Below are 18,308 nucleotides of genomic sequence, written 5' to 3'. Positions count from 1 at the left end.
GTGGGTCTCAGACTTGTCAGCCACAACACGGAAAATATGGATGGTAAACAAGCTAAAAGTGGTGTGAATAAAGTAAATAAAGAGCTACTGTCAAAACACATCCAATTATGCTCTGCTGTGGAGACTTAACACCAGAGGATGATTTGCAAAGTAAAAATAGTGTGGGATGCCTTTTCCATTTGTAGATTAGTTTGGAACGAAAGGCCTATTTGCACAATTTAAGCCAAATGCACTACAACATAATGATGCTTTCCTCAATTGCTATTCTTTATTCATGGAAAGTAGTGGATTTGTTGTGTTTGTTAAATATTTTTCAGTAGGGTTTTTAAATCCAAACTACTTAATCCAATTGTGCGTTATTTTATATCTAAAAAATAAAGTTATTATATGGGAACAGCAACACATCAATACCTTGTTCAGGAACAAAACATGATAATAAATCCATTCACATAGCTGAAGAACAGCACAGTAAACTTTCCAACTGATGGCAGCTAACACATCAGAAATCACAGATTTCAGCAGCTTATTGCAATGTTATGGTTTTAGTCTCCGTTCTGAATAACAGATTAGTCAAAACACCCCGCCTAATTACAACTGCAAATTTAACCCAAGACCAAACTTTTTGCCACTCTGTTTTGACACTAATGGCAGCCTGCACAACCGTCCAACACACTGCAGTTATTCACACAGCGGAGCGGACAACAAAACTGGAGACCATTAAGATATTAAGGAAAAAACACACTAAATGAAAGAAACATCTCAGACAGCAAGGAAGGGGTAATAGAAGACCAGCACTTCGCAGAAGAACCTGTAACTCCTACATATGGTAACTGAAGAAAATCAGTTAAGAGGTTTAACTTATTATGCAATGAAAAAACAAATTATGAAAACCACCTTTTTTAGGTGGTTTTAGCCTTTTCACTTAGAGCACCAAAGGAACTCAAGAAAATACACATTTGAGTAAAAACTTCTTGGAAAGAAGCTGTTTGGATCCTCAATATATAGGCAGAGGCACGTAATTTCCAAAGACAACCGGAATGGGAGACTGCACCACCTCTGTGGGGGCCCAGCAGATCCCCCCGCAGTGAAAGCTGGAAGGGGAAATCAACCTTCTTGAAGCTGAACAGGTCTAAAATCATCCCCTGCCAGCCTGCCTGGAGCATCTCCCTCCACGCAGGAAAGCTGGGTCCGTGTGAGCAGTCCTCCTACTCCCAGCTGCAACAGGAGGAGGCTGCACGGATGCTGTGGTGAATTGCCCCTGCTGCACATGATAAGCAGAAGTTGCAGCTCAACATGACAAGTCCTATTTACCCTATTTATCCTTGTGTATCTGAGGAAAGGGATAAGCATCAAGAAACAGGGTGTCATTTTTATAGTAACTGATAGCAAAGCATTCCGTTTTGAGAGGACCAGGTGATGTTCTAGGAGGCGCCGTGCATCCAGACTGACCTTCCTGAAGAAATTCTGGATCTTAATATCCCCAAGAGAAACAAGACAAAACTGCCTGCTGAACTTGGGCTGCTGCAGAGCCCCCTAAGTTCTCGAAAGCTTCCAGTTTCCACCCCCTTTTCAAAAACTGGAAAAACGGGATATTGCAGGAGCCCTTAAATATGAGCAGACATCATGCAGACCAGGAATATATTCATAGCAAGCTATTTCTAATACTGCCTAAGGCTGTAGAAGAGAACAAAAAGAATTAGAAATGTCTGTATTCACTAATTATAAATGCTTTTCTCTGAGACAGACAAAAATGAACATAAGCAAGGGAGCGGTAAAATCCCTAATTTCCCAATTCTACATTAACAGGTAGCTGGTAAAGATCCTATTCTCCTTGCTGTAAAAATACAAGAGAAGTCCTCAGAAAACACACAAAATTTAACTACATACAGCCTTACAGCACAGCCCTGTGAGGATGTCTACACAGAAGGAAATTTTCAAGTGGCCTGGAAGGAAAAACAGCTCTATCTCCTCGAGTCAACCCTGATTATGAAACAGGGTCAAAGCACGAAATACAGATGAACCAGCACCAGCAGGACCATGAGTGTGGGAACAGTGATTTTTCATTTGTGGACACTGAAATTGTAAGGGACCAGCTGTATCAGCTGAATATTCACAACTCCATGGGGCCTGATGGGATTCATCCCAGAGCACTGAATGAGCTGGTAGATGTTATGGCAGAACCCCTCTTGATCATCTACCAAAGGTCTTGGAGGTCTGGGGAGGTCCCCTCGACTGGAAGCTGGACAGTGCTTTCCCCATCTACAAAAAGGATATGAGAGAAGAGCCAGGGAACTACAGACCTGTTAGTCTAACCTCAGTTCCTCAGAAATTATGGAGAAGTTTGTACTAAGTGCTCCTGAAAGGCATTTAAAGAATAATGCAATCATCAGGCACAGTCAACATGGGTTCACAAAGGGGAAGTCCTGTTTAACTAATTTCATATCCTTCTGTGTGATAAGGTCACCTGCCTAGGGGATTAAAGGAAGGCGGTTGATGTAGTTTTTCTGGATTTTAGTAAGGTTTTTGATTCTGTCCCTCACAGCATCTTTCTGGACAAGATGTACAGCTGTGGGATCAGCAGGTGTGCTGGGTGAAGATCTGGCTGAAGGGCAGAGTTCAAAGGACTCCAGTGAGTAGGGCTACACCTGGCTTGTGACTGATCACCAGCAGTGATCCTCAGGGTTCAATTCTAGGGCCAGTTCTGTTAATATATTTATCAATTATCTGGATGCAGGAGTTGAACAAATTAGCAAATTTGCTGATAATACCAAACTGGGAAGTTCTGTTGACTCTCCTGAGAGACAAGAGGACTTGTAAAGGGATCTAGATAGATTGGAGCACTGGGCAATGATTAATGGGATGATGTTTAACACGTCCAAATGCCAGATTCTGCACCTGCAAAGGAGTAATGCCAGGCACAAAAATAAATGGGGAGAGGAGTGGCTGGAGAGCGGCCCTGCAGAAAGAGATCTGGGGGTGCTGGTCGGCAGTAGGTCAGTACGAGTCAGCAGTGTGTGCCATGGCAGCCCAGAGGGTAAATCCCATCCTGGGGTGCAAACACAGCAGAGCCAGCTGGTCAAAAGAGGTGATTATTCCGCTTCGTTCAGCGTTGGTGTGGCCTCACCTTGAGTACTGTGTGCAGTTCTGGGCCCCATGATTTAAGAAGGATGAGCTGGTCTTGAAGGTATCCAGGGGAGGGCGACACAGCTGGTTACAGGGCTGGAAGGAATGTCCTGTGAGGAACAGCTGAGGACTTTGGGCTTGTCTAGTTTGGAGAAAAGGAGGCTGAAGGGTGACCTCACTGCTCTCTACAGCTTCCTGAGAAGGGGAGGTGGAGAGGGAGGCGCTGAGCTCTTCTCCCTCGGATCCAGTGACAGGATGTGTGGGAATGGTTCAAATTTGCATCGGGGAGGTTTGGACTGGACATTAAGAAGCACTTCTTTACAGAGGTGGTGGTCAAACACTGGAACAGGCATCCCAGAGGGGTGGTCAATGCTCCAAGCCTGTCAGTGTTACAGAGGCATTTGACAATGCCCTTACAACATGCTTTAACTTGGTCAACCCTCAACTGGTCTATTCTAACTCAAGAGAGAATATTCAGACCACTATGTCCTCCATTTAGCTTGGATACCTCATTAAAATTGTATATAATTAATGATCCAGTAGTCTCACAGCTCTGCAATCCCCACTGGAGCAGAATATAAACCCTGGCTAAAGCCAGAGGCAAAGCTGATGAGGATGATTGACCTCCACTGCTAGTGAGACCAGACTGGTAAAGCGAGATGGAGAGGAACTCTGCCCACTTCTGGAGAATGACCCTCAGGGCTGCATCCCTTCACCGTAGCAAATGTGAAAACCAGCTGAACCAGCTGCCCAACAAAAAATATGGATTTTATCCCAATTATTGTCTTCTCTTTTATGCATTTTAAGCATCAAGAGTATATGAATGCCATAGGTTCTCTCTCCCTCCTTCCCTCCCTCCATTAGATGGAAATACTGCACTCAAAAGGCGAGACACAGATTCTGGAAAGGAATAAAAAAATAAAGAGCAAATAGGAAAAACAATCGCAAGTAAATAATAACGGAACAAGTAGCTATCAAGATACTTTATGCCACTGCCTTGCAGCCATTTGCTGAGATCAGAGGGTGTAATTGGAACAGCCCAGCAAAGCAGGGTCAGCGTTAATTATGAAACCTCCCCCAGAATACCTGACTGCCTGAGCTGAAACAGCGTTTGCAGATAGTGAGCGTTCTGAAAGAGAAGGGCACTGGCAGCACACTAGACCAAATTAATCTCTGTTGTGACTGACTGAAAATGGGAGCTACACCTGAGGCAAATTGTTTTTCCACCAATAAACCATCACTGCTTTAAGTAAAACAAACCACCAAACCACAGTTCTTATTGCCATCACTAGATGTCTCTTACTGCTCTGCTTTCTGAAAAAGTTGAGTATCTTCAAACAACATTTTACCCTTGAATGTTTCGGTATAACCTTGAAATAGAATCTGTAGTGAAAGAAACCACCTCACAAAGACCTAAGTTAATGACAAAACAATGGCTATATATTTAGGTATCTTTCAGAATTTGCTTAAATATTATTGATATTCTTCTCACTGGTATTTAATCCAGGAAAAGGTCTTCAGGAAAAGGGAGGGAGGGACAGGAAAAAGCATTTGCACTTAGAAAAACAGGTCACTGTAGGAGGTTCTCACCATAAACTGCCTGCAATTTGCTAGTGGAAATAAAACTGCTTTTTATAAAACAGTGTGCAACAGACAGACACGCCATAACTATTCTACAAAGAATGATAGTCCAAGAATTTTAGGTGGCAGAGGTTTATTTCATTTAGAACCTCAGAAGTATTAGCAAACAGCAAAGTATCTGTTGAGCAGAGCTCACATATACTTTGACATTCTCTGTAAAATACTGATTTCCTTCATAAAGATCCCGCAATGAGCCACTCTTACCTCACTGCAACAGCCATGCTCCCTATAGGGTTGATTGGCAATGGCCTGGCTCCAGGAAATATTCCTCTACTCAGAACTCGAGCTCCATTTTGTATCACTCCCGGAGGAACTGAAAAAAATACAACACAACAAAAAAAGAACATTTTTTCTATTAAATTAAAAGTTAGGAAAATGAAGGAGCAAAATGCGGCACTTAAGCTTTTCAATTAATGGAGAAAACAGAGAGGCTCGTGCAGTACACCGCTTACCTTGAACACCTCAGCCTCAGCTCTTGCGAATGCTACGCTATTTCCAATGCAAAAAACTTAACAGCAATCAATGATAACACAGTGTGTGGAAGCCACTGCCTGACCTAGTTGCTGCAGATCATTCCTTGCACAACCAAATCACTTTTGTTTTGTAATCGCTGTTCTGCTGGGAATGCATGTGCTTAGAGTCAAAACCAGATGTAACCATTTCATCCACAAGAAGAAACAATGACCCTTTACAGAGAAGCAGAATATAAGCACTTCACTGCAAGGACACAGGTCATAGCTTTTTATCATCCCAGCTTACTGCCTGAGCAGCAATCTCCTGGCCTTTGTCTCCTGCAAAATAAAATATTAACTACAAATGTGGATTTACCAAGAAGGCAAAGAGAAGAGGCTAAAAAGGCACTAGCTCCATACCACTAATTAGCCCCTTTCTCCTGCCGCCGGTGACCTGCCACGCGGCCTGACGGCAGCCACGTGGCTCCAGCACACGGCCAGTCACCGACGAGCCTCCATGGTCCTGTGTGGCAGCTGATGCCACCAACCCCGAGTGGCACAGGTACTGGCCACCGCAGACCAGAGATTTCACCGGAGCCTTTTCTACTTGGCTGCTTATAAAAAACTGCAGCTCCAGGCAACAAGATTTTAACCTACAACTGAGTACTTCTTTTCTATGCAGGCATGTTTCTGTGCGGTGCTTGGTGAATGGAACATCAGAGGAAGCGCTGCCAAGGCGCCACCAAAGCAAGAGTCTGTCCTTAGCGAGTCCTCAGCATTTTTCTCCTCCGCTGTGGGATGCAGGGCTACTGAACACAGTTCTTACCCCAGGCACTTACTGGGGATTTATGCATAATGCCATTTGTTTGCACAGCTCTTACATCCCTTCAGGTTGGAACAGTAACCTCCAACAGCCCCAAATCAAACTTTAACACCCACAGCTAGCCAGCTTGCTCAGTTTTTCTTTACTGTACGTCATCATTCACACTGTAACTTCCCCTGATAGGGAATGTCCAAAAAGAGGATGATCATTACTCTGGATGTATTATTTTTAAACATACAGATTTTGTATAAATAAATATAAGATAAATGTAAACCATATCACTTTACATACACCTACAAAATTTTATTTTTAAACAAATCACAGGGAGACTAGAAAAATCATTCAGCCTAAGAATCAACACATACAATTTAAATGCCCAATTGCAAACACACCTGAAAATATTAGCGTATTCTGAGGCAAAGAAATGTAGGCTCAGAAGTACATTACTACTAAGCTGCTGAGGTACATTTCAACTTCCTATCAACACCAAGCCAGATCCACACCTCCCTCCCTGCTATCCTGATGCTCACCTTCTGTGACTCCAGACCACACAGATTAGTTCTGGGAAAATAATCTTCTTGCTCCTGCTGGTGAGAGCACATCACCCTCCTCATCAAATCCTGTCACTGCCTTATAGCCACCCGTGCTTTTGAGCACCTCTGCAGAATGGGTCACTTGTATTTAGGTGCTTAAGTACAGCCTCACATGGCTAAAATTACAGAACCTACTTTACAAGAACTAGGGTCAGCTTTCAATGACCAAAATAATTTTAAAATTGCCTTTTGCTATTTATACTTCACGCACTATTTCCTCCAGCACTACATTATGAGAAATTGATCAAATCTGTTTCACTCAGGGGACACTATCATGCTTCCAATGCTCCGATGTCTGGGTTTGTAGATACCGTAGAGGAATGTCATCTTGCTAAAAAACTCCCAAATCTGAATTTCTTATTATGTTCGTTTCAACAGCATGACCTTAAGATGGCCAAAATGCCAGTGTCATAGAAGAAAAGCAGTCTGCTCAAGGATATGGCTAACCTAAAACACACAGATAACAGGTCCGTTCAAAGCAACAGACAAACCTGCTAAATATCGAAAGACTGATAAAAAGACATAATGGGCACAGTTTTTCCAACAGACTTTCAAGAGGGACAGCTTTTATACTGCCCTACACAGTACGGTTTCTCTACATTTACAAAGTCCCTTTAAAAGAAATGAAACAGGAGTTTTGACCAAGAAACATCTGTGAATTTTCTCTTTGCTCTGATACAAACTATATATTGAAATGTAACATTTATACATACACACAGAGCCACGTGTCAGTTATGGATTTTGTCTAAATATATATACAAGTAAAACTTCAAAGCAAATACAGTGATAGTTCTACCACAGAAAGAGAGCAACAGGCTCCTCGATGCCCAAACTCCTCTTTCCATGGTTACCTCATTACCCTGGTCTGTTGGCAGAACTGGCTGACGTTCATTTTATCCCTTCTCCAATCCTACCCTCTCTTTTTGCCTGATTGACAACTCCCATTGCTTCCTTAAAAGATCCTGTTCACTTCCCCATCACTTCTCTAAAACTATTGTCTCAGGTCTTTCCTTCTTTACCTCTCTGAGTTTCCTTTTTTCCTGCACTCCTATATACAAAAATAAAATGAACTGCCAAGACTTATAGCCTATAGTTTCTATATATATTGACATCCCCGCTCGAACTCATCCTCTATCTTCCTGGGCCCTTTGCGGGTTTGGAAGTCAGGGTGTGCCATTCAGGAACACTCCCTTTGAAAGATCCACATTTGAAGACATCCCCACCTCAACACACAAACACACGCACTCTGCATTTTCCCTTCAGGAATTAACAACTGTTTAAAAAAAGTAGGAAAAAGTAGAAGTTTGCTGTCCTCCAAAAACATCCCCAGAGAGACTTGGTGCCTACTCCTGCCCACGAAATTAGTTTCAATTACATCTGGTCTGCTCAGCGTGCTGCCATTCTTTGAAAGGCTTCAACAGGACTATCCGTGCCAGAAGCGGCCTTGACTACGATTCTGACTTTTCTCTGAAGTACATCACAGCTCTGTATATTGACATCACCACTCAGAATTCAATAACTATTTCAGCTTGCAACAACAGTGTTATTGCTACTGATTTTCACTTGTGTTCCCCAAAACTCTTTGAATTACAATGCAGCAATACCACTACATGACTAGTTAAGTTATGCAGACAGACAACAGAAAGGTTGTACGCCAGGCAAAGGCATCAGCAGAAGGAGAACATTAGACAATGCAGTGTATCCTTTCAGTAAACATCTGCAACCATAATGAAAAAAAACAAAACAAAACAAACCACCACAACTTGCTGTTAAATTAGTTTCTGTAGCATTCTAAACAGGATCAAAAGAATTCCGTGGTGTAAGGTATTAATGTCTAGTTATCCATATAACCAATGTGCCACTGTGAGACTGATTTCTATTGCTCACGCATCTCTACTTATAGCCATTAAAGTATCAATATCCATACTTCCCAAACTGACAGTAATTACTTTCTTTGAAAAAAAACTATGTATATAAACTGCTAAGACATTGTCCCTGGTACCCAGATGCTTTCCCTGCTTTTGTCCAGGCTGTGTGAAGATGGCTACTTATTATCCGAGGAATTATTTCCACATGTTGGTACTTCTGAAAGGTTGTGGATTATTTACTGGAAAATATGTGGTGCTTTTATTCCAAAGATACATTTATGCCTGACAAGCTTTAATTACGTTTCAAAACCATACTTCGAGGTGAGGTATTTATATTTCAGATTGAAGATTCAAGGTGTGGAGGCAAGATAATTTACTCTCAGCCATATCATCAATCAGTGCCAGTCTGGACTAACACCTTACAGTCCAGACTCCTCTTTTCTAATGCTTCTTTAACCAACAGTACAGACAGGTTACATGGTTCCCAATTCCTAGGCAGAAGTGTGAAATGTAATTTACACCTTTTCTGTGCAAGTGCCGAGAGATGCTTACGTCTGAGAAACTCAGCTCAAGAAAACAATGCAAAAAGATCTGTGCATCTCTTTAATAAAGGTCTCCTCTTTCACAAAATGTTCCTAGTGAAACACAAAGAGTCTGAAACAACAAAATCATTATTCACCTTTCAGCTTTCACCACTGCTATGTTTTCCAGGAGGCACTGGATCTCATCCTGCTCCCAGGAAGCTCAAACCCAGGAAATACTTCCAATGGGATAGAGTTAAACTGTGTACAGAGAACCTGCCCCTAACCTGCTGCTTGGACAGGGAACGATTTTTGCATCTGATGTTGCTCTGGTGGAATTCCACAACCTAAGTAGGATCTGCCAGCATTTCAAATCTCCACTTACTAACTGTGGAGAGAAACAATGCACCCAATGTCAAAAATCAAAACTGCATCTCTGAAATTCTCTAAGAGGGAGAAGAATCTGTATTTTGTAGCAAACTTTCACCTTACTGTTTAACAGAAAATAAAGTGAATGGCATACAGGAGAACATACCATAACCTGAATCTATCCAAGCACTATGTTCAGATAGTGTTTGAAAGTTCCAATAGATGCCCTCGAAACTCCTGTGCTGTTTTGCAGCCCATACTCAGCCTCTGGAGGTGGAACGCAGAAGGCCACACCATCACTCCACAGCCAGTGCAGGACTGTTCTAATTCAGAGCATACTCTGGTGTGCACATTGCCTAAGTAGAATATTCCAAACTATGGGCTTCTTCCATTACATCCCTCGATAGATTGTATCCATTATCTCTTACTTGCAAGCGCTTGTGCAAGTGAAGAAAACTTCCCCCATCCAGCTGAGCTAACAACCTCATCCAAGACCTTCACAGCAACCAAAACCATGTCAGACTGAGCCCTTCCCTGAAGATTTGTCTAACAACGCACAATATAGCAAATTGGCAACGCTGAAATGAAAAAGAAGGAAGAAATACTTAATGGATAGAGTCATCAGACACCCTGGCACCCCAACAGCTCACTAAATAAGGAGACTAAGTTCTTGGTTAAATGTTGTCACATGGAAGTTAAATGAAGTATCAGCACTGAGGGTGATTTGCTGTAAATCAAAGAAATTAAAAAGAAAGGGATAACAAATATGTTCTTTATGGCATCTGGGAAACAAGCATACACTTCATTACATTATCTAGCTTGAGGTAGCCAATAATTAGACTAGTGAGGAAAACTGAATAGTATTTATTGAAAATGAACTCAAAAAAGTGGAATATTAGAGTAGGAAGGTATCCTGTAGGGACGGCCTGGTTCTCTGCCTCTTCTGTCATCATCTGGCACATGCATTTATCTCAGGGCCCTCTTCCATCACCCATCTCTTGTAGCACAGAAGAAATCATTACAGACAAGAGATACAGAGTTTCTGCTACGATCTGTCAGCTTCAGCTTCTTTCTGCCAGTCTCTCTTCCAGGACAGTGTTTAGCTGAATACTTTATCTCAGGCTACAAGAACTGAAAAGAGGAAATCACTAATGATGTATAATTAATGGGACACCACAAGTTGCCAAAAGCAAATGTTATCTGCCAAATGTGTAACTTTATTCACTTCAACTCTCTTATCCCAGGCACGAATTTGATGCCATCTGCCTAACCTCTTCTATTTTACTGCTCAAGGACAATTTTACAGCTCTTAAATTCCACAGTCTGTAGTCCTAACAAACTGTGAGTCAAGGATGCATCCAACAAGTCATTTACTCTAAACAAAAATTTGAGGCATGGGAAGAGAAGTGTATCCTGATAATACTATCACACTCATACCTTGTCTAAGGACATTTAATAAAAATAATTCAACCTTCTGAATTATTTTTTTTGTGTAAGCAGAAAACCACAGCTAGCAATTCTTCACTTTGGTGATGCTGGAGCTGCCCAACAACAAACTCAACCATCCTGCTAAATTAAAGTATGAGGACTAGGGAGAAAGAAAGTATTTCATAAAAATAAGTTTTCTTTCAAAGTCTGTTCGTGTACTTTAATGATGTAATACTGAAACACTGAAGTAAAAAATAAAAATCCTCTTTAATAGAAGTCGAGGATGCCAATCCCCCCAAAATCCCAGCAACTGGAATAGGAAGTTTCAACCTTATGAAAATGTCTTTTCCCAGTTTTCACTTTGATACAGAATTGTCAGCAAAAGTAGCTTTGTGAAACTTTTTACTGTCAATGATTTATCATTTCTGATATAAAAAGTTAAGCTGGAAACTGTCTAATAAGTTAAGTGACTTGTTCACAAGCAGTACAAACAGAACACTACAGTTATCAAGTTTCATATACAACAAAAATGTCCCAAGAAAACAGCATGTTCTATTTGATTCTATTTGAACAATTTCTGTCTGTTGTGAAGGCAATTTTCTATCATTTTTTTTGACTTGATTCCACTTGCATTACCTTAAAAAGAAATTTCATTGGAGTACAATTTTAGAAGTATAGAGGTACAGTGTTAGTAGATCTCTTTAGGGAATTCCTTCTCCTCCCACCAAATTTAAAATATACATATCTATTTTGGGTTTTACATGCTTTGAGACATGTTGATCTCACCCTTGGAAAGCCTGCATTTTAAGAAGCACCCAGCAAATCTCCATGCTCATATCTTCCCAAGCATCCTTACCACAGAGCCTCAGCCTTCTGTAGAGAACCATCCACAAAACCAGGGTTGCAAAGTCTCCTGAAGGCCACCACTTTCCAGCTAACCTGGCTCAACAGACGGATGTTCAGAGCTGAGAGGACTCTCAGTTCCCTGATTTCTACCCAAGTCCTTTCTCCAAGCACTGCTTATAGCTGTTTGCAGTATTAAACTTCAGCTTGAGTAATGTACTTATATTTGTGTGCAATTCCCAAATTGCAAACAACTACTCATGAACTTGAAGCTATGTATAATATTGCCGAGTCAGGAGCTTCTTGAGTTAAATCAAAATTTCCAGTACGATCAGATTGACCACAGTGCTGTTTCACTAGCAGCAGCAGCTATACATGACACACACTCCCTTCTTGCTGCTCCTTCCCTCAGAGCAAATGGTTCCAAGTTCAGAGGGACCTCCCCAATTCAGAAGGTGTTGCTATCTAAAATGCTAACAGTGACCTGAATCTCAGGAAGCCCAAACAACACTGCAAAACCACCAAAACCAATCTCCATTTCATTCACAGCAAACACAGGTTGCCCAGAGAGGTGGTAGATGCCCCATCCCTGGAGACATTCAAGGCCAGGCTGGATGGGGCTCTGAGCAACCTGATCTAGTTGAAGATGTCCCTGATCCTAGGGGGACTGGACTAGATGACCTTTGAAGGTCCCTTCCAACCCAAACTATTCTATGATTCTACAGTTGTTTGGCACAACGAAGCAACATGGCCAGGACGATACACTTTAAAGAGTCAGGAATGCTACACTGGAGTGACAGCTGGTAATACTTACTTTCACAACACTGGTAAGAATTACAGTAATAGAAATCTGAAAATTGTACAAAACCAGCCATGGGCTTCACTGAGCTAGTAGCCGTGACAGCTCAAATGAGCTTTACCGTTTGTTTACCATCGCATTTTCTTCTGTCCTCCCTGTGAATTAGATTCCCATCAGCGAAAACAGGCCCAGAAATTTGACACAACTTGCCCCAAGATGGCCCAGCCAGTATCCAGTCCCCTGCAGGTCAAAATACAGTTTCCAATGCAAGTCAGGTCGGGTATTTTGGAACTAATATTCATTGTACTGGCTACTATAAAGTCCAAAGTACTTGTAACTTGTGATAGCTACTATTGAAGAAAGCAGGTGTTTCAGTTGCTGTTTCTTTTTAAACATAATCGAACTATAAAAAACTTGATGAAATACAAGGACTTCAACAAACTGAAGAAAAAAAAACCTTTTAAAACTATGTTCCTACATGCCCCTTCTTAGCATATCACAGTACCTTTCATGCTTTTTTCTTGGTGCCAGCTGGATTGTGTGTTTCAGTAGTCTTGCACAGAGCTGGCTACTTTGAAGTCCTGCCTTTAGCTACAATCTAGAAATATTTTGTCTGTTAAAATACTGCAAAGTCTAAATATTTTAGAATTTTTTTTTCTGATGTCAATACCCTAACTATAATTGTGACACTGTGAATAATCAATTTAATGAGCCTATACAGTAAAAACCTCACAAACACAAAATCATCCTAATACCAGTATTTTACTCTTTTATTCTGCCCATTTTTTTTAAATGAAAACTGAAGCACGGTGTGACTATGGTAAACGGTAAGCAAAGTTCTTGCCAGCTCAGACACCATTTCAAGATTTCATATAAAAGCTGGTTTTAAAATACATGCGTGGTTGTTAGCAGCGTTTCACACCTGCGTATAGCATTTTAAATATTTATTTAAAACTGTAAAACTAATTAATTAATCTGTTACAAAGCAGGAAAAGTTTACTCTGCATCTCCTAATGTCACCGAGATGGGATTCTTTTCTGACACATTAACGCTAGAAGAATAAAATTTAGTAAAGACTTTGAATGATGGCTCTACCTAACTTCTTCCTAAAGATGCTTCTACCGTCCACATTGCCTAGATGAGAATGGATTTTTATCCTGGTAGCTTTTAATCCAAGAAGACGCCTTCAAAGTCAAAAGCCAACACACGTAACCATCCACACAAACATGAATCCAGACTGTCACAATCTGCTGTGGAGGTATTCAAGTTCCACAACAATGGTTAAATGTTTGTAGGACAGACAAAGGCCTTAATGGACCAGAGTTTAAACTTTCTGACTTGTGAAGTTGTTGCACCATGAAACGACACCCAGGTTCTGCCTCCATTTGATCATCTTTGTTGTGGCAGTGACTGGCACACTTGGAGTCAGACTCTCAGACCAAAAGGCTGTTTTCAGTCAGGTATGAATACCTGTGGCCAAAGTGTAAACTATGTCCCTCTCCCTTCAAATCACTTCCAGGCAAGTTTGTCTTCAAAAGATGGGGCACTGATAACCTCTTCTCCCTAACTTTCCTTTTTCCTGCCTACGCACAGTCAGAATTGCTCGCCATTCATGCTGCACACGGCCCTGAAGGCTGTTTAGGAGAGGAGGGCAAGGACCACTCTTGTCTCTTTCCAGAACAGACAGTTTCTTGGTACATCGTGTTCTCCCCTGAGAGGAACTTCTCAAGAGGGTTTCTCTGTCGGGGTCAGCAAGCAGCCTGGGAAGAGCTTTCCTTGGCTGTGCAGGAAATGCTTTGATGGTCACGGACTCTCTTCCCCAGGCAGAGCATCAAAGTGCAAATCGAGGCTTCCCCTGGAATCTGGATTTGGTTGCACGAGCTGGAACAATAGCAGTGATGCTAGGCAGGCTTGATAATGGCTTCTATTTTAACTTTGCTTTTATATTGTAGAGCTGTCTGTCACTTGGCGTCACCACCGTGCTGGCTGGCCAGCGATACGTTTGTTTTCTTGTACGCCCCGCTTTTGTGTGGCTGTATTGCCCTACGGAACCCTCTCATACCATCACTGCAAGCTTGTTGGCACAGGATAATTCCTGCCCTTTTTACAGAGCCCAGCAGAGCAGGGATGAAGGGCCCTTCGGTGCTCGGTTAATACACTGCATCCAAACCTCAGGTCTGGTCACAGAACAAGGACGGGACTGGCAGGAAATGAGACCTTTCCTCGCTCCCCAGAGCCTGCCGACTGCCTCGCATCAGAGAGAGCAAAAACGCCAAATGGGCAGGATGTGTGCAAGGAAGGAGCTGAAACAGTGCCCAAGTGAATGGAAAGTATCCAGATGGCTGTGGTAACTCACACGATGGAAGTCAAATCAAAACAAAATGAAAACAAAACCATATGCCATGTACCCTTTGGTCCCTTGCTCTCTTACTCTCTCTGCCTTTCTCCTGGCTGTTGCCCCAGGTCTTCTATCTGTACAGATAATAGTATGTTACTCAATTACATGTATGTAATGAATAACAATAACTCGTCTTTTACACTAGAGATCATGGATTACTATTATTCATGTAGCAAAGAATGTAATATGAACCACAAAATTACACTCATGTAAGGGTCAAGGAAGTGTAAGGGTCTGCAAGGAAGGTTATAGTTCTTCATTAAATCCTTTTTATCTGGTATGCTGTATACTTACAAAAGAGAATATTCACTTTACATCTCTATGTTGCTATATGCTATAGAAATATCTACTCACAACCTGCTTGTATCTCAGGGGGAGTATTCAAAAGCATCATGGCAGTGGCAGCATCAATGTCAGGATCTGGAAAAATCAACCAATAAATACATTATTTACAACTGGGCTAATCTTCTTGCCCCCATTGCTAAACTACAGGTTCAACCAAATCTCTGCAGTGAAAAGGTATAAGAGTTCGTTATTCAGAGGGTTTGTTGATCACATATTGAATTTACCCCCAAACTTGCATGTGATCCCATTGCTACTGTTAAGTAAAGCACAACGATGAATGTCACCAAACGATACTCGTGTGTGCACGGTACCTTCACGGTTACCCCCACGAATTCGCTATTTAATTCTGTGGAGAGTATTTAGGTTTCATTACAAAAGGTCTGTGAAAGCAGGTGCAACATCACAACGTGGAAGCAATACACAGGGATGAGCTGACAGTAGAGTGGGAAAGCGTAAGGAACACCTACAGCTGAGCAAGTACAGAAGACGACACTCGGTCATTTTGATTTGTCGTAAGAATTTCAGAAATGTTTGAGAAAGTGTTGGAAGCCAAACTGCTAGAATTAAGGGGAAAAAAAAAAGAAACTAGCATTTCATCGAAGCACCAACTTATTTGCATCCTCATCCATTGTCACTTTAATAAAAGCTAAAATCATCGTCCGGCTGCTGTTATTCTTAAATTGGTTTCTGAATCCATCACGAACCGTCAGTTGACAGATGGTAAGTTATAGAGACAGAACAAAATATGATCCTTTTATAACTACATTCAGTTACTTCACACACAGCAGCTCGGCTGCTATGGAAATGTAGGTAGCTATGACAACAGTAAACAACCCCAGAACGGCCACTGAATAAGCTGAAAAGAACATCTGCCCCAGCAAAGCGTCCCAGCTGCCCTGGGGCGCAACTTGCTAATAGTGCAGTGATGCCGTGTGACAGAGAAAGCCGCCTATGCCATGTCCAAATAAATGAAGTGTGCAATTGAAGCAGACATAAAAACGCACACCCTGGCCGACTGCTGCCTCTGTGCTGCTAAACTGAATGACTAATGAGTATGCGCTTGTTGTTTGGGGTTTTTTTTCCAGCTTGTCAGTATTTATAGTAAATTACATACAAAAAAGTTCAATTTACTGCTAATAGCTTCATGGCACTTTATTTTGGCTATTATGTCAGAAAATTACTTTTCATTGTTAAAAATATATGTATATTGAACATTTATATATATCAAATCTATTTCCAGTAATGTGATGTGGTATAAAGTCCTGCAATTTATTAACAATACAAATGAAGTAGAGAAGATTTCAGTATCTGCTTAAGCAAAATAGAAATTCACTTGGCTGATTAAGAAAAAAAGAATATTTTTTATTTGTTTATGTACTATTTTTCTGTGAATAGCTGGAAACACGCTTCTAATGGCTACTCTGTTTTTTAATTGCTGAAACAGTAAACAGAGCAACAGTGTCCCGGGTGTAAAACTAAATTTGAAGCAGCAGCAGAATAAATTATTATAAAAGGTGCGCACATACTGGAAAGCAGGTGCTTGTCTGTCTCCTGGACAGGTCAGCGTATCCTTCTCCAAAAGTCACCAGCAGACTACTGAGAAAAGCAGCTCCACCAACTTATGTTCGTCTTCAATCTGAAGATACATGACAAGCAGTATTCCTGCTGCAAGCAGCTATGCTCAAAGTGCCATTTCCACACAGCTTCTCTCCCCAACACGTGCCACGCTGCAGGATTGGGTCCGCACACCACACAGCCCACTCAGCAAGAGTTCCCTTTAGTCAAACTGAAGACGGACAATCTATCTAACATTGAAAAGTAAGACAGAAAGCAAAGAAGCCTGAGAAATAAAGGCAAACCAACCCAGAATTCTTCCATCTCTTTCAGACCACAAAATCAGAAGATTGTTAGGAGTTGAATTTACCATAATTCATACAGACAACTTCAGCATTTGCTTATTGACAGTTCCTCAATTTTGTTTTATTGTTTTACTTTAAATAAGGTCCCAGCACTAGGTAACATTGTAGCATAATGTTAATTTTGCTGTTGAAAGAATAAAGGACGCAACCAGAAAAAAAACACCCGTATTTCCTGCTGACTTTAGGTTTTGTTTGTGCACCAAACTGTTCTTTGAGATAAAATTGATGAAACCAGTTTGTCCTGAAAGGTGCACTCTTAGCCTTCGGACCACTAATGGTACCACCACATTTCTGTAATGACCCCACAACACTAACTCGAGCTGTTTACAACACAACTGCATCCACAGCAGCTGTTTTCCAAAGTGCAGCCATGATTCCGGCCCATCCACAACTGCTGCAGTGCCCAGCTCTGTTTCTATTGGTATATTCTTGAAGAAACCAGACAGCTATTCCATAACACCTTGCAGAGAGAGGCACCCAGAGTGGTGTCAGTAGGATCCAAGACAATGCGCTTCTGTAGAGAGACAAAGGAGGGACTGGCTGCACGAGAAAGACAAGGGCTGAGGCCCAGCAGAGGTCACACAGAGAGGTGCTGAAGCAACGTCTGAGTGCAAATCCAAAGGTCCATTCATTCTTGCACAGCGGTTACACTTGCAATCTACAGGTGTTCTCTTGAGAGGGACCTCAAAAGGAAGAGCCAAGAAGCAGTCACGAGGAACAGCACTGAAGGCAGGCAAATGAAGGGTGCCCCTCCTTGGACCGGCACTGCCCGCTTCAGCTGCTGGTCCCCCACAGTGCCCCACGCTGATGGCCCTTTCCCCGCAGCCAGCACCTTCATTAGGGCTCCTCTATGCAGATCCTCCCACTTGTAGCAGTAGGGGCTGACCTTGCGTGGTGGCCTGACCAGCCTGGGAACCGGATTCTCTCCCTTCTACCCACCTGTCTGCGTTTGAGAGGCTGTGGATTTCTGTTCTACCTGAAGTCTGTGATCAGCATAAAGGCCCCTGAAGTTATTAACAGTGGGTGGTTAGTGAAAAATGATTGCAGGAACATCTTTCCCTAGGAAACCAGGTTAAAAATAACTCCATACAAAGTTTTGGAATTTAGATAATTAAGTATTTAAATGAATGCATTCTGGTTGCTTTTCACTGAGTGGTGAATTGACTGCATATACAAACCGTATGTT

At 41.8% G+C, this 18,308-nt stretch overlaps 1 protein-coding gene across 10 annotated transcripts in view; it reads right to left on the bottom strand.

The window, feature by feature from the left end:
* The window catches only part of FOXN3 (forkhead box N3), a 211,420-nt gene that overhangs the window by 13,724 nt on the left and 179,388 nt on the right, over positions 1-18,308 (bottom strand). For 5 of the 10 annotated variants that reach the window (XM_065063701.1, XM_065063706.1, XM_065063700.1 and 2 more), the window contains 2 exons: positions 15,213-15,278; positions 4,969-5,077 (listed from right to left, as the gene is read on the bottom strand). In XM_065063701.1, the coding sequence (XP_064919773.1) occupies positions 4,969-5,077; positions 15,213-15,278 (175 nt within the window). The remainder of the gene's footprint in view (positions 1-4,968; positions 5,078-15,212; positions 15,279-18,308) is intronic. The other 5 variants (XM_065063710.1, XM_065063708.1, XM_065063709.1 and 2 more) reach the window with 2 other exon arrangements.

Source organism: Columba livia, chromosome 5 (genome assembly GCF_036013475.1).
Source record: "Columba livia isolate bColLiv1 breed racing homer chromosome 5, bColLiv1.pat.W.v2, whole genome shotgun sequence".
Lineage (NCBI taxonomy): Eukaryota > Metazoa > Chordata > Aves > Columbiformes > Columbidae > Columba > Columba livia.
This window is presented reverse-complemented; position numbering and strand designations above follow the sequence as displayed.